General features: G+C 37.1%; 1 protein-coding gene across 1 annotated transcript in view; it reads left to right on the top strand.

Moving 5' to 3' along the window:
* The window catches only part of LOC150091738 (ankyrin repeat and IBR domain-containing protein 1-like), a 228,181-nt gene that overhangs the window by 168,331 nt on the left and 46,632 nt on the right, over positions 1 to 13,218 (top strand). Inside the window, exon 15 of the mRNA XM_090369550.1 lies at positions 4,871 to 5,083. Within this exon, the coding sequence (XP_090225676.1) occupies positions 4,871 to 5,083 (213 nt within the window). The remainder of the gene's footprint in view (positions 1 to 4,870; positions 5,084 to 13,218) is intronic.

The raw sequence follows: 13,218 nt of genomic DNA on the forward strand, positions 1-13,218 counted from the left end.
GCCCATCTTCAGTGATATTCATCAGGTACCATTCTGCAATTACCCTTTTGGAACTATTAAATGTAACATGAGGGTAATCTGTACAGGTATTCCCCAAAGTTGGTATTTTCAGTAGAGCATGATACCGGAAAATTAGTTCTATATACAAGAAGAAAGGTGCCTTTCCTTTCTTTTTAGAAACTTCTTACTTCTTTTCTTTGAAGAGCAGAAATTAAATAACTGTAAATGAAAACTTGAATATTCTTTGTAATATGCTGATTGGAAGGAAGGGAGGGGGATGAATCAGATTGGTCCACTTCATATCGATGGTTCGACTGTTGATGATCCTGCTCAGGTAGCTAACAAACTTAATGAATATTTTGCATCTCCATTTACACATGATGAGTTATTCAGGGAGGGGAATGCCAGAGGTGTATTAAACTCTGGCAGTGAGCTAAATGATTTTGTAATAACTCAGAGCAAAGTGGAGGAGAAATTTTTGTAGATGAATATAAGAAAGACACCTGGGGTGGATGTGATATATCCAGTTATATTAAAGGTGGCAGCAAAGGAAGTAAGCAAACCCTTAGCCATAATTATGAGAGTTTCCTCGGGGGAGGTACCCATGGACTGGAGATGTGCAAATGTGACCCCAATTCACAAAGAAGGATCAAAGGGCGACACAAGTAATTACAGACCTATTAGTTTAACTTATGTTCTGGGGAAAGTAATGGAGACACTGGTTAAAGAAGCACTGCAGGATCATCTAGACAAGACTTCAGTTATAGTTTAGACACAGCATGGGTTTTTTAAGGGGAAGTCTTGTCTGACCAATTTGATTGGTTACTATGATCTGGTCACAAAGGAACTGGATGCAAAGAATAATTTTGTTATCATACACTTGGATCTTAGGAAGATACTTTTGATACTGTTGCACATTGAAGACTGCTGCACAAATTGCAGCAGTGTATGCCGTCATTGAAGGCAAATTGCTGCTATGGGTAAAGGGATGGTTGAGTGGGAGAAGACAAAGAGTGGTAATCAATGGACACTGCTCTTCGTGGACTGATGTTATTAGAAGAGTTCCCCCAGGGTTCAGTGTTGGGTCCATTGTTGTTTTCTGGATTTATTAATGATATTGATGATGGTATATCAGGCTTAAAGTCTAAGTTTGCAGACGATACGAGTTTGGCAGGGTTGTTAATGACAGTAAAGACATTGTGCCTCTCCAACTGGATCTAGAAAAGTTGAGCAGATGGGCTGGAGGAGGGAAATGAAGTTTAACATTGACAAATGTAAAGTACTACATATGGGCAGCAGTAACCTCAGAGTAACATATCAACTCTGTGGTACTGCACTGACAGTGGTAGAGAATGAAAAGGACCTGGGGGGTAATTGTGCAGGCAGACATGAAGTTTTCTGAGCAGTGCAGACGGTCTGCAAGAGTAGCTCATGGTGTCTTGTCAATGATATACAGGAATTTTTCTAGCAGGGATAAGGAGGTGATTATCCCTTTGTATAAGGCAATGGTCAGGCCACACCTTGAGTACTGTATACAGGTCCAGAGGCCTCATTTTAAGAAGGAAGTAGAGCTGCTGGAATGAGTACAGAGAAGGACAATAAGATTAGTGAATGAAACCAGGAGTTGCTCTTACGAAGAAAGGCTTAAGTTTTGCAAATTACAGTGTCTGGAGACTAGACACCTGTGAGGTGATCTGATTGAAGTGTATAAGGCCTTGAATGGTTTGAGCAAGATCAATGCTGATGGGATTCTTCCTCTTGCCCAGATTAATTGCCTGAGGAGACATAACTTCAAATTGAGGAAAGACAGTTGTAAAATAGATGTGCGGAAGTTTTCCTTTAGTCAGCGGGTGGCTGATTTCTGGAACAAACTTCCGTCTGTCTAAAAGTTAACAGCTTAAATAAATTCAAGGCAGAACTAGACAAGCATTTGGATCGAATGGATGGGTGGAATGGGAAGGATTTTTTTTTGACTGATGTTGTATAAGCTTGATTTCTTGCGTGATATGCCTCTATTAATATTAATGCTAAGATGCTTTGAAACTCACTTTGATCATTAACTTGGCACTTTGCCAAACATTTCTTGATGAATATGGTCATGTATATTCATACTTCAGAAAAAGTATGAATTTATTTCCTTAATGCATTTTATAGATTTTAATCCTATCTATAATTAATATTAGTATTAGAATGGCTACATAGTAATAGTAATCGTGGCATGTGATGCAAGAAAGCAAGCGTATGAGCTTATATAGCATCAGCCAAAAATAAAAAAAAAAATTTCACACAAACCATTCCCTCTAAATGTTTGTCCAGTTACTCCTTAAATTTATTTAACCTATCAACATCCAGAACAACAGATGGAAGTTTGTTCCGGCAATTAACCACCCACTGGCTAAAGGCAAATTTCTGCACATCTATTCTACAGCTGTCTTTCTTCAATTTGAATCTATGTCCTCTTAGGTTCATAATCTGGACAAGTGAAGAATCCCATCAGAATTCAGCCTGCTCAACCCATTCAAGGGCTTATACACCTCAGTAAGATCAACTCGCAGGTGCCTAGTCTCCAGCCAGGGCAATTTGCAGAACTTAAGCCTCTCTTAGTAAGAGTATCCCTTCATTCCCTTCACCAATCTTGTTACCCTTCTCTATACACACTCAAGTAAATCTACATCCTTCCTAAAATGAGGCCTCCAGACCTGTACACAGTACTCAAGGTGTGGCCTGACCATTGCCTATACAGAGGGACAATCACCTCTTTTTTCCTGCTAGCAAAATTCCTGTATATCATTGACAAAATCCCATGACCTGCTCTGGAAGCCTGTCTGCATTGCTCAGAAAACTTCATATCTGACTGCACAATTACTCCCAGGTCTTTTTCATTTTCTACCACCCTAAGTGTAGTACCACACAGTTGGTATGTTCCTCTGGGGTTACTTCTACTCATATGCAGTACTTTGCATTTGTCAATGTTAAACTTCAGTTGCCACTTCTCAGTCCTTCTTCCCAAATTTTCTAGATCCTGTTGCAGTAACACACTGCCATTACTGTCATTAACAACCCTACCAACCTTTGTATCATCTGCAAGCGACACTAAGCCTGATATACCTTCATCAATATCATTGATAAATATACAAAACAAGAGTGGACTCAACACCGAACCCTGTGAGACTCCACTAATAACATTAGTCCACGAAGAGCAGTGCCCAGTGATTACCACCCTCTGTCTTCTCCCATTATTTTATCCATTGTTGCAACTTACCGTTAATACCATTCTGCTCCAATTTGTACAGTAGTCGTCCATGCGAAACAGTGTCAAAAGCTTTCCTGAAATCCAAGTATATGATATCAAAATTATTTTTTGTATCCAGTTCCTTTGTAACCACATCATAATATCCTATCAAATTTGTCAGACAAGACTTTCCCTTAACAAACCCATGCTGTGTCTGAATTATTGCTGCAGTCTTGTCTAGATGATCCTGCAATGCATCTTTAACCAGTGACTCCATTATTTTACCGAGTGCAGAAGTTAAACTAGCTGGTCTGTAATTACTCGTTTCACCCTTCGATCCCCCCTTTGTGAATTTGGGATACATTTGCACATCTGCAATGGAATTATGAGAGCATCCTTGGACTCAGGGGAGGTCCCAAGCAGGGAATTGAGGGTCACATGGGTACTTCCCCTGATTCCAAGGAAGCTCTCATAATTATGGCTAAGGGTTTTCTTACTTCCTTTGCTGCCTCCTTTAATATAACTGGATAGATCCCAGGTGCCTTTCTTAAGTTTAACTTCAACAATTTCCCCAATTACGTGATGCAAGGAAATTGGATATTTCTGTATCTGCCAAATAGTCCCCCTCTCCAAGCACTCATATTATTGCTATTGCAAAACTTTAACTATCCTGTCTTTTCATTGGTCATCTTGATAGGTAATTTATTCCGTTCACCCTAATCTGAACTTTCTTTAAAAATTCTCTTTTTTTTTTTTAAGTGCAGCCTCCAAACCTGAGTACATTGTTCCAAGTGGTCCTAACCATGGTCTTATATAGAGTAATAACAACATCCTTTTTTCATACTTGCAAAGGTCCAATGAATTATTGGTAAGACACCATGTGCCTTCCTGGTTGTCTGTTTACACTGCATGGTAAATTTTGTATTTGATAGCCTGTAAACCTTTTTATAACCTTTTATAACCTTTTTATATCATAACCTGTAAATCTTTTTATTTTGAACCACTTTTTCTCCTCTTTCTGTTCCATTTGTAAGTTATTATAGGATTTCTGCTTCCCAGATGCAAAACTGTGTATTTAGTGGCATTAAACCTTAGCTACTATTTTTCGGACCATACTGATAATTATTCCAATCATTTCAAAAGTACCATAGTTTGTTTCTATTCAGTTGGTAACCATCTTCCCAATATAGAAGCTTCCCCCTTGCACTCCCTCATAAATGTTATTAACAAAGATTAAAAATAATAGGGTCCTTCTTCTCTGATTCCTTAAGGGCTCAACTTGCTATGCTAGCTCCCTCTGAAGGCTGCTGATTTATGGGTACCCTATTTCTCCTATGTTTCCTTCAGCCCTAATCCAACTAAGGATTTCTCCTGTAATTCCAGTTCATTCCAGTTTATACATTAACTTCTTGTGGGGGACTCTTATCAGATATTTCTCACTTTGAGTACTGTTACTTTATTTTTTACAGAATTGTTAAAGGGAATATTAAACAAAACAATTTCTTTCTTCACAAAGAGCAGTTAAAGCATTCATATTATTTATTGTAATGTTAAATTAAGATTACCACTGGAAAATATGCTATTTGTCATCAGCACCTTCAACTATTATTCAGTGTCCATTTTGTCTTTACCTTTTAGTTTGAAGAACCTTTACTTAAAGCCGCACAAGACAAAATGGAAACATTAGTTTCAACTGTTGAAGATCCAGTTGCTGCAGAGCTAGAAACACATTTCTTGGAAGAGGCAGTATTAGAGTTATTAAGAGCGCGAAGGGTACTGTGTGGTTCCTATATATATGGATACTATTTGGAAGATAATGGGTACAACAAAACAATTTTTGAATTTATGCAGGTGAGTTAACTCATTCTCTCTCTCTCTCTCTCACCTGATATGGCTATGTAAATAAATTTAAGAAATATATGTTTAGAAATAGAGTACTATAAAATTTCATTACTTGAAATTTAAGGGACCAATAAAAACATTCTAAATTATGTAAAACTTAATTAAAAATTCATAAAGATATGATATTTCAACATTACTGAAATTACAAAAACTGATAATGCAAAACATACAAAAACATTATTTGGTAATTAAAAATACTAATAAAATTTTAGAGTGCAGAGCTTCAAACTATGTAAAATTCAACCTTGTCACATTGTTTTGTGAAATTGCATCATTACTATGTAGTTGAATTTAAGACAAACAAAAGTTTATATGTTATGCATCATTATTATAACATTTCATGTTACAAAGTCCTTCACAACAAGTTGCTTTCCTCTTATATCTTAAATAAGTAACACTTCCCTACTTCTCTAAATACTAATAACAAACAAGTTTATAAATTTCAAGAAATGGAGTATAATAAGGTTCATATAATAAAATATATATAATAAGCAAAATAAAAGTACATACCTTAAAATTTTATTAATAAAGAACTTAAAAGTTCATTACCTTAGAATTATTCAACAAAGGAAATCTATAATGGATGTGCTATGAACTTAAAATTTTATTCCATGATGTTTTAATAAATAAAAATACTAACACAGTTTTTAAATTTACAGATTTAAATTCATATTTTAAATTCTTGTTTTAATTCACTTGAATAAAAACTCATTTAAATGGTTTTTAATCACTAATTTTTTAACTTTAATAAATAAAATAAATTTAAATTTAATAAATAAAATAAATAGCTACATATGTAGCTTATAAATTTTTTTTTTTTTTTTTTATGAGAACCCCAAACACGAGAGGTATTAGAACCTATAGTACTTAGTACCGTGCTTGGGTTGGAGGTTGAGAAGACGAAAGAAGATATTTGTTGACATTGGACTTGAACTTCTGTAGATTGTAATTTTCAGGAAATACGTATGAAGGAAGGTTGTTCCAGAAAACGGCAGTTGAATGAATAAATGAGGAAGATGAAAAGTTGGTTTTGTGGGTTTGAAGTTGAACAGTAAATGGATGTTGACTGGTGACGGCACGTGTTCGGACTGTTTCGAAAGAGAGAGCGGGAATTATAGAAGCCAATTCAGAAGAACAGTGCCCATGGAAGTATCTGTAGAAGAGGCACGCAGCAGAAACAGTCCGTCTATGAAAAAGCGAGTGGAGAGACTCTGTTAGAGATGAATCATTAATTAACCTAACTGCCCTCTTCTGAATGGAATCAAGAAGCCCGAGAGAGGTTTTGGGGGCACCACCCCAGATGTGGCAACAATATTCCATAGCAGGGTGGATTTGTGATTTATACAGAGTGAGCAGCTGTTTGGAAGAAAAGTAACGCCGAGAGCAAAAGAGAAAACCAAGTTTTTTAGATGCAGAGGAAGCAATATTTGTAATGTGCTTGTGCCAAGAGAGATTAGAAGTCAGGGTAATCCCCAAAAGAGATATATCATTTTGCCTAGAAATCGAAGTGTCACTAAACATAAGCATAGGAGCAGAAGAATCCTTTTTTGCAAGATATAAGACAAGACTGAGTTTTAGAAGGGTTGAAATCAACTAAGTTGTCTTTGCCCCACTGGAGAATTACCCGAAGATTGTTATTTAAGGAATTGGTAGCAGATTTTCGAGAAGTTGAAGCTGATTGAGCAGGACAAGATTTCTCAAAATGGAAAGTGGAATGCAATGTGCTATCATCGGCAAAACTATGGATAGGATTTCCAGTCAATGGAAGAAGGTCATTAATATACAAGAGGAAAAGAACTGAACCTTGGGGGACACCGGCATTAGTGGAGAAGTTAGAAGACATAGAGCCATCTACCATCACCCTCAGTGAGCGATCAGAGAGAAAACTGGATAACCAATTACTAAAAACAGTTGGCAATCCATAAGATGGAAGCTTGTTTAGAAGATCTTTATGCCAAACACGATCAAAAGCCTTTGAGATGTCAAGAGCAACTACTTGTGTTTCACCGAACCTTTCCATTGAATTAGTCTATAAATGGGTAACATAAGCCAGAATATCACCAGTGGATCGATACTGACGGAATCCATACTGGCGATCGTTGATATAAGACAAGACTGAGTTTTAGTAGGGTTGAAATCAACTAAGTTGTCTTTGCCCCACTGGAGAATTACCTGAAGATCGGCATTTAAGGAATTGGCAGCAGATTTTCAAGAACTTGAACTGATTGAGCTGGACAAGGTTTCTCAAAATGGAAAGTTGAATGCAATGTGCTATCATCGGCAAAACTATGGATAGGATTTCCAGTCAATGGAAGAAGGTCATTGATATTCAAGAGGAAAAGAGTTGGCGAAAGAACCGAACCTTGTGGGACACCAGCATTAGTGAAGAAGTTAGAAGAAAGAGAGCCTACTATCACTCTCAGTGAGCGATCAGAGAGAAAACTGGATAACCAATTACAAAAAACAGTTGGCAAACCATGAGATGGAAGCTTGTTTAGAAGACCTTTATGCCAAATATTATTGAGAGCCTTTGAGATGTCAAGAGCAACTACTTGTGTTTCACCGAACCTTTCCATTGAATTAGTCCATAGATGGGAAACATAAGCCAGAATATCACCAGTGGATCGACACTGACGGAATCAATACTGGTGATCGTTGATCAGACGGAAGGTTTCTATGTAGTTTAAGAGTTGGCAGTTAATTGATTTCTCCATTACTTTTGAAAGAGTAGAAGTAATTGCAATGGGACGATAATTGGATGGGAGGGATTTGTCACCCTTTTTAGGAACTGGCTGGATATGAGCAAATTTCCAAGAAGAAGGAAAAACACCTTTGGAATAAGAAAGTGAAAAAAGGCGGCAAAGAATAGGAGTAAGTTCAGGAGACAGGTTTTGAGAACAAGTGGAGAAATACCATCAGGACCTGGAGCTTTCTTAGCATCAGGATTCATCAAAATCCTTCTGATATCCTTTTGACGGAAGACCACAGGAGGCATTGAATGGAGCGTGTTAGGAATGGTGGGAGGTGTTTTACCAAGATCATTAACACATGAGCTCGAAGAAAAATGGGATGCTAGCAAGTCAGCTTTATCCTTGGTTGAAGTGACAACAGAACCATCTAGTTTGAACAGAGGTGGGAGCAGAGATGGGCAAAAGTTGCGGCCAATAGCTTTGGCAAGAGACCAGAATGCTCGGCTACCATTAGGGCAAGAAGCAAGTTTCTACTCTTAGCCTGTTCAAACTCTAGTTTGGACTGATTAATAACTGCTTTACAATTGTTGCGAGCTTTGGTGTAGGCAGAAAATGAAACTGAAGAATTAGAAACAAGCCAATTACGATATGCAACATTCTTCTCTTGGACAGCCTTAGCACATTTATTGGAAAACCAAGGTTTAGATAAATGACGAGATTTTAAAGTGGAGTTTGGGATAAAGGATTCCATTCCTGCAAGAATAATTTCACTGACACGATCTGAGCAAACGTTGACATCAGAAGTTTTGAAACAGTAATCAGACTAAGGAAAAGAAGAAAAGAAGTCTCGCAGGTCATCCTTTTGCATTCTTGTAATGCGAAACAATACGAGGTTGGGAATAGCCATGAGATAAAGGTTCCATTGGAGAAGAGACAATCACCAAGTTGTGATCTGAAGTGCCTAAAGGACCTCTCACTTCGACTGTGTACTTAGAAGGGTTGTTTGTGAGAAAATGATCAAGAGTATTGGCTGTATGATAAGGATTGTCCGGTATTCTTGTAGGTAAATGAACAATCTGTGCTACGTCATTAGTAATTGCAAAAGTCTCAGCATCTCAACCTGCTGTGTCGGTGTGACTAGAAAACGGAAGCCAGCTGGAGTTGTGAACATTAAAATCACCAAGGAAAATTACCTCACTGTTAGGAAAGCTGGACTGGAGAAAGTCAAGTTGCAAAGAGAGGAAGTCAAAGAGCTCCAAGTGATTAGTGGAGTTGGGAGAACGGTAGATGAATTTTACACAATGAGGTAGAGAGATTTTAAGCCAGAGAAGATCAAAGAGAGGAGATTCCAAATTGCCAAGTCTCTGACAGGGAATATCAGAACGGACATATGCACAAGCACCACCTTTGAGGCAAAAGGAATCATACAGCAAATAATTTGGACATCTGAGATGAGCAGTAGTTGAATCAACTGATAACTGAGATTCAGTCAGAAAAAGTACATGGGGTTTGGAAGACTGCAAGTGGAAATGGACATCGTTGAGATTGGAATTGAGACCACGTATATTTGTGAAATGAATTAGGAAGTCATTGGGAGGTTTAGATCTTTTCGCAGATAAGCTTGCTCTATTATTTTGACAATTCATGGTGTATTCAATAGTAAGAAAAAGTGGGTGGGACATGCTGTATGAAGTAATGAAATTTTTGGATATGGGGTATATGTGGTAAGAATATACCCAGATCCTTGACATAACGTGGCCTCGACAATGCTCCCCGCATACACACTACTCGGACTCCCTCCAGTCACTATCTGGCAGAGTAGAGGTAGCAAGATTATACACTAGCTGAGCCGGAAGCCTCCTAGAGAGTTACCAATAGATTTGGTCCAGTGTACTATCTAGCGGCCGGCCTGCGAACACCGTTTTAGAGCTGTACCCTCGAAATGTAAGGGATATTGGATCTCGCCACAACGTTCATCATAACCTCAAAAATCATCAATCATACTGCATGATGGAAGAGATAGGGAAGGGTTGGCCGGAACTTAGCTCTAGAGACTAAACATGGTTTCCACCACTTCAAGCCTCCAATAAGCAAAGTGGTGGTATTTCACCGGTTGATGAGAGTCATCTACCACCTAGTACTGCCGGGTAACATAGAGGGGCAGTGTTCCTCCATGTGGTGTGGGCGCCACACCTCGACCCGTGAATTCATTATTTAAAAGAAAAAAGAATTCATTATTTAAAAAAAAGTTGCTAATTTTTTCTATCTTTTATTTTTGGGTGGGCACTTCATAGTACAGTATCTTAAAACCACTATGTTTGCAAAAAAAAAAAGTAAAGTGCAGCCATTATCAACCCACTGCAGGGTGGAAGCCTCCTCAACAATTCATGCCGAGGGAAATGGACCATAATCTGCCACGCTGGTCCAGTGCGGGTTGGCAGATCGACCGTATTCAGCAGTCAGGGGCTTGAACCCCGGTCTACTCAGAGAGTGTGTGCTACTGCACTCCCGCTCCTGCCCACTCGGCTACGGAGGCCGTTATGTTTGCAAATATCTTTGCAAATTTCAACTCAGTGGTTCAGCCTGTCAGATTCTCACTATAAGTACCATTGAAGGGTTATCGAAGCATCCTTTGATGGCATTGCTTGAGTTGATCCATCATTTTCTTCTTTTTATCATCAATATCATTTTACAACAGCACTTGCTTTGTCAAATGTAGAGTTGTAAATTGTCAATGTTACCTAGTCATTATTGAAAGGGAGAAAATGGTTGAAAGGTGTAAATTGAATGATTTCGCTGTTTATTATGTCCCCCCCCCCCCCGTTTCACTAATTTTTTCCATTGACTGGGATGATAATCCACATTTTTTTTAAACAGTTTGCTATAATTTTGGGATATTGCCATTTCCCACACTGAAAACAGGCAATAAATGTCTCCAGAGCAGTAACTATTTATTTTGGTCCAAACATGATGACTTTTCAGATTTTAGATAATATCCTGAACACGCAGCTGGGAAGTAAGAACAACAACTGAATGTTGAGCATATTGGCCTCGGGTACTTGGTGAGCAGAGTAGTTATCGAAAATTAGCAAACCATGCCAGTTTTGTTTTCTGTCTGTCTCTCTCTCTCTCTCTCTCTCTCTCTCTCTCTCTCTCACTCTCACACACACACACACACACACACACACACACCCCCCAATGCAGTTGAATAGGGTAACTTTTGAAACCTTCTCTTGTCATTCATGCTTTTTTTATTATTATTCTTTTATATCAGGGGTAGCCAACTTAATTTGTGATGCAATCTACTTTTTTCCTTCAAAATGTACCACGATCTACCATCTCAAAAATTTCATTGCACAAGGTTAAAGTTAATCAACACATATTGAAAAAGTTGTTTATAAATTTTAAAATTCAATACAATTCAGAATTCTTATTTTAAATTCATACGTATTTAAATTTTTAATTTATGTGAAATTTGTGTATTCATGTCATCTGCCAAGCTTTCAAAATCAGGGATATACTGTGATAAGTCCAACCGTAAAGAATCATTTGTATGCAAGTCCGTAAGAGAACATCGATTCTTTGTTTGTTTCAAATACGAAAAGGTCGATTCACACAGATATGTGGAACCAAAACAGGAATTTAAAAGTTCACTGCATTTTTTTACATTTGAATACTTTTCTCGGCAACCATATTTCCAAAAGGCTTCTTCTGATGATCTGGCTTTTAGCAAGATATCGTTTCGCAATGTAATAATTTCATTTTCAAGTAATATTTTCTCCATGTGAAAAATCGCAGCGATTTTTTTCTGGAATTTGTTTCGTATCTAAGTGGACATTAGATGGATAAGAAATATATTGAACAATGTCTTCAATTGTTTTAAAATCACTGATTCTGGTTTCAAAATTGTCCACAACATTCTCAATTTCAGAAACATATTTCTCACTATTAAATTCAAAAACAGGATATTTTTGCAAATGATTGAATTTGTTTTCTTTGAGATCCTTAGCCATTGCCAAAAATTGATATTTATATGCAGAAATACTACTAATCATGTAACCCACATTTTTCCCCCCCCTTGTAATTCCAAATTCAGATCACTTTAATTTACTGCTAAACTCTGACAAAAAAGCCAGATCACACAACCACTCCGTATCTTGTAGCTGCTGATAATCATCTCCCCTTTGATCAACAAATTTTTTAATTTCATTCAGCAAATTTTGAAATCTCTGTAAAAACTTACTCTGTGTAATATCAGATCTGGTTCTTTTTCATCGATGTGCATTTTGAAAAGTCTCCTTTGAAGAGATTGTCCTCTGATGGAATTCACGATTTCGATAGCGATGTCCATAACACTTTTAGTATTTAATCTGTTGGTGGATGATACAGTGGTATCTCTGGGAATTCATGCAATGAATCCATTAAGATGCCCTGTCATTGCTTTAGCTCCATCTGTTGTTCCTGATACGAGCTTAAATAATGGAAATTTAATTTTTTCAATAAAATTTTTAAATTAGTTAAAGATATCAAGACCTCTAGTTCTTTCTTTTAACGAAACCATACCCAGCAGTTCTTCTCTAGTGGTAGAATCATCGAAAAACATACCAACAAAAACGAGCAATTGAGCTGTATCACTGACGTCTGTAGATTCATCCAGTTGTAAAGAAAAGGACACACAAATAACAATATGCACACACAATTGTTCACATTTTTACTCATTTTTTCAATGCGTCGCATCACAGTATTTTGAGATAATTGCAGATCTTGAAGAGCACTTTTAATTTCATATTTGTTCTTAAAATTTTCAAAAAGAGAATCTGTTATTTCTAAAAATGCATCTTTGATGAATTGACCATCAGAAAATGATTTGCATTTTTTTGCAAGAAGATGACTCGCTTTAAATGATACTACAGTTACTGCTTAAGATTGTAAATTAGGTGTCATGAAGAAATTTTGCTGCGCGAATAATCTGTATTTAAGTTCTTCTAATTTATTTTTTCTAAGGTCACTATTCGGCGGAAAATCCAATTGGTATTTACCATGGAATGCGTTGAAGTGCCTTTATAAATTTCCTTTTTTGGGTATTTTTCTTTCACCATTACAAAAAAGTATTCTAGTTCCCACTCTTGATGAAAATGGTACGTTTTACTCTTTTTCGTAGTATTCATTTTAAATCAAAAGGTATTAAATTAACATATAAGTACTGTCCAGTTATTAAATCGGCAAAAGCAATGCTTACCAATTAAAACACTTAAGTTGCGTGAACCGGAAAAATATTCTGTCTGAACAGCTAGCTTAGGATAATTGATGAATAGGATTCCTGAATGAGGAAGTTGTTTTTCAAAATAACTGGACAAACACACCACCATTTATTGCTCTGTTTGGTTATATCCT

The sequence above is a fragment of the Mastigoproctus giganteus genome, chromosome 1 (genome assembly GCF_048544385.1).
Source record: "Mastigoproctus giganteus isolate SK-2022 chromosome 1, ASM4854438v1, whole genome shotgun sequence".
In the NCBI taxonomy this organism is placed as follows: Eukaryota; Metazoa; Arthropoda; class Arachnida; order Uropygi; family Thelyphonidae; genus Mastigoproctus; species Mastigoproctus giganteus.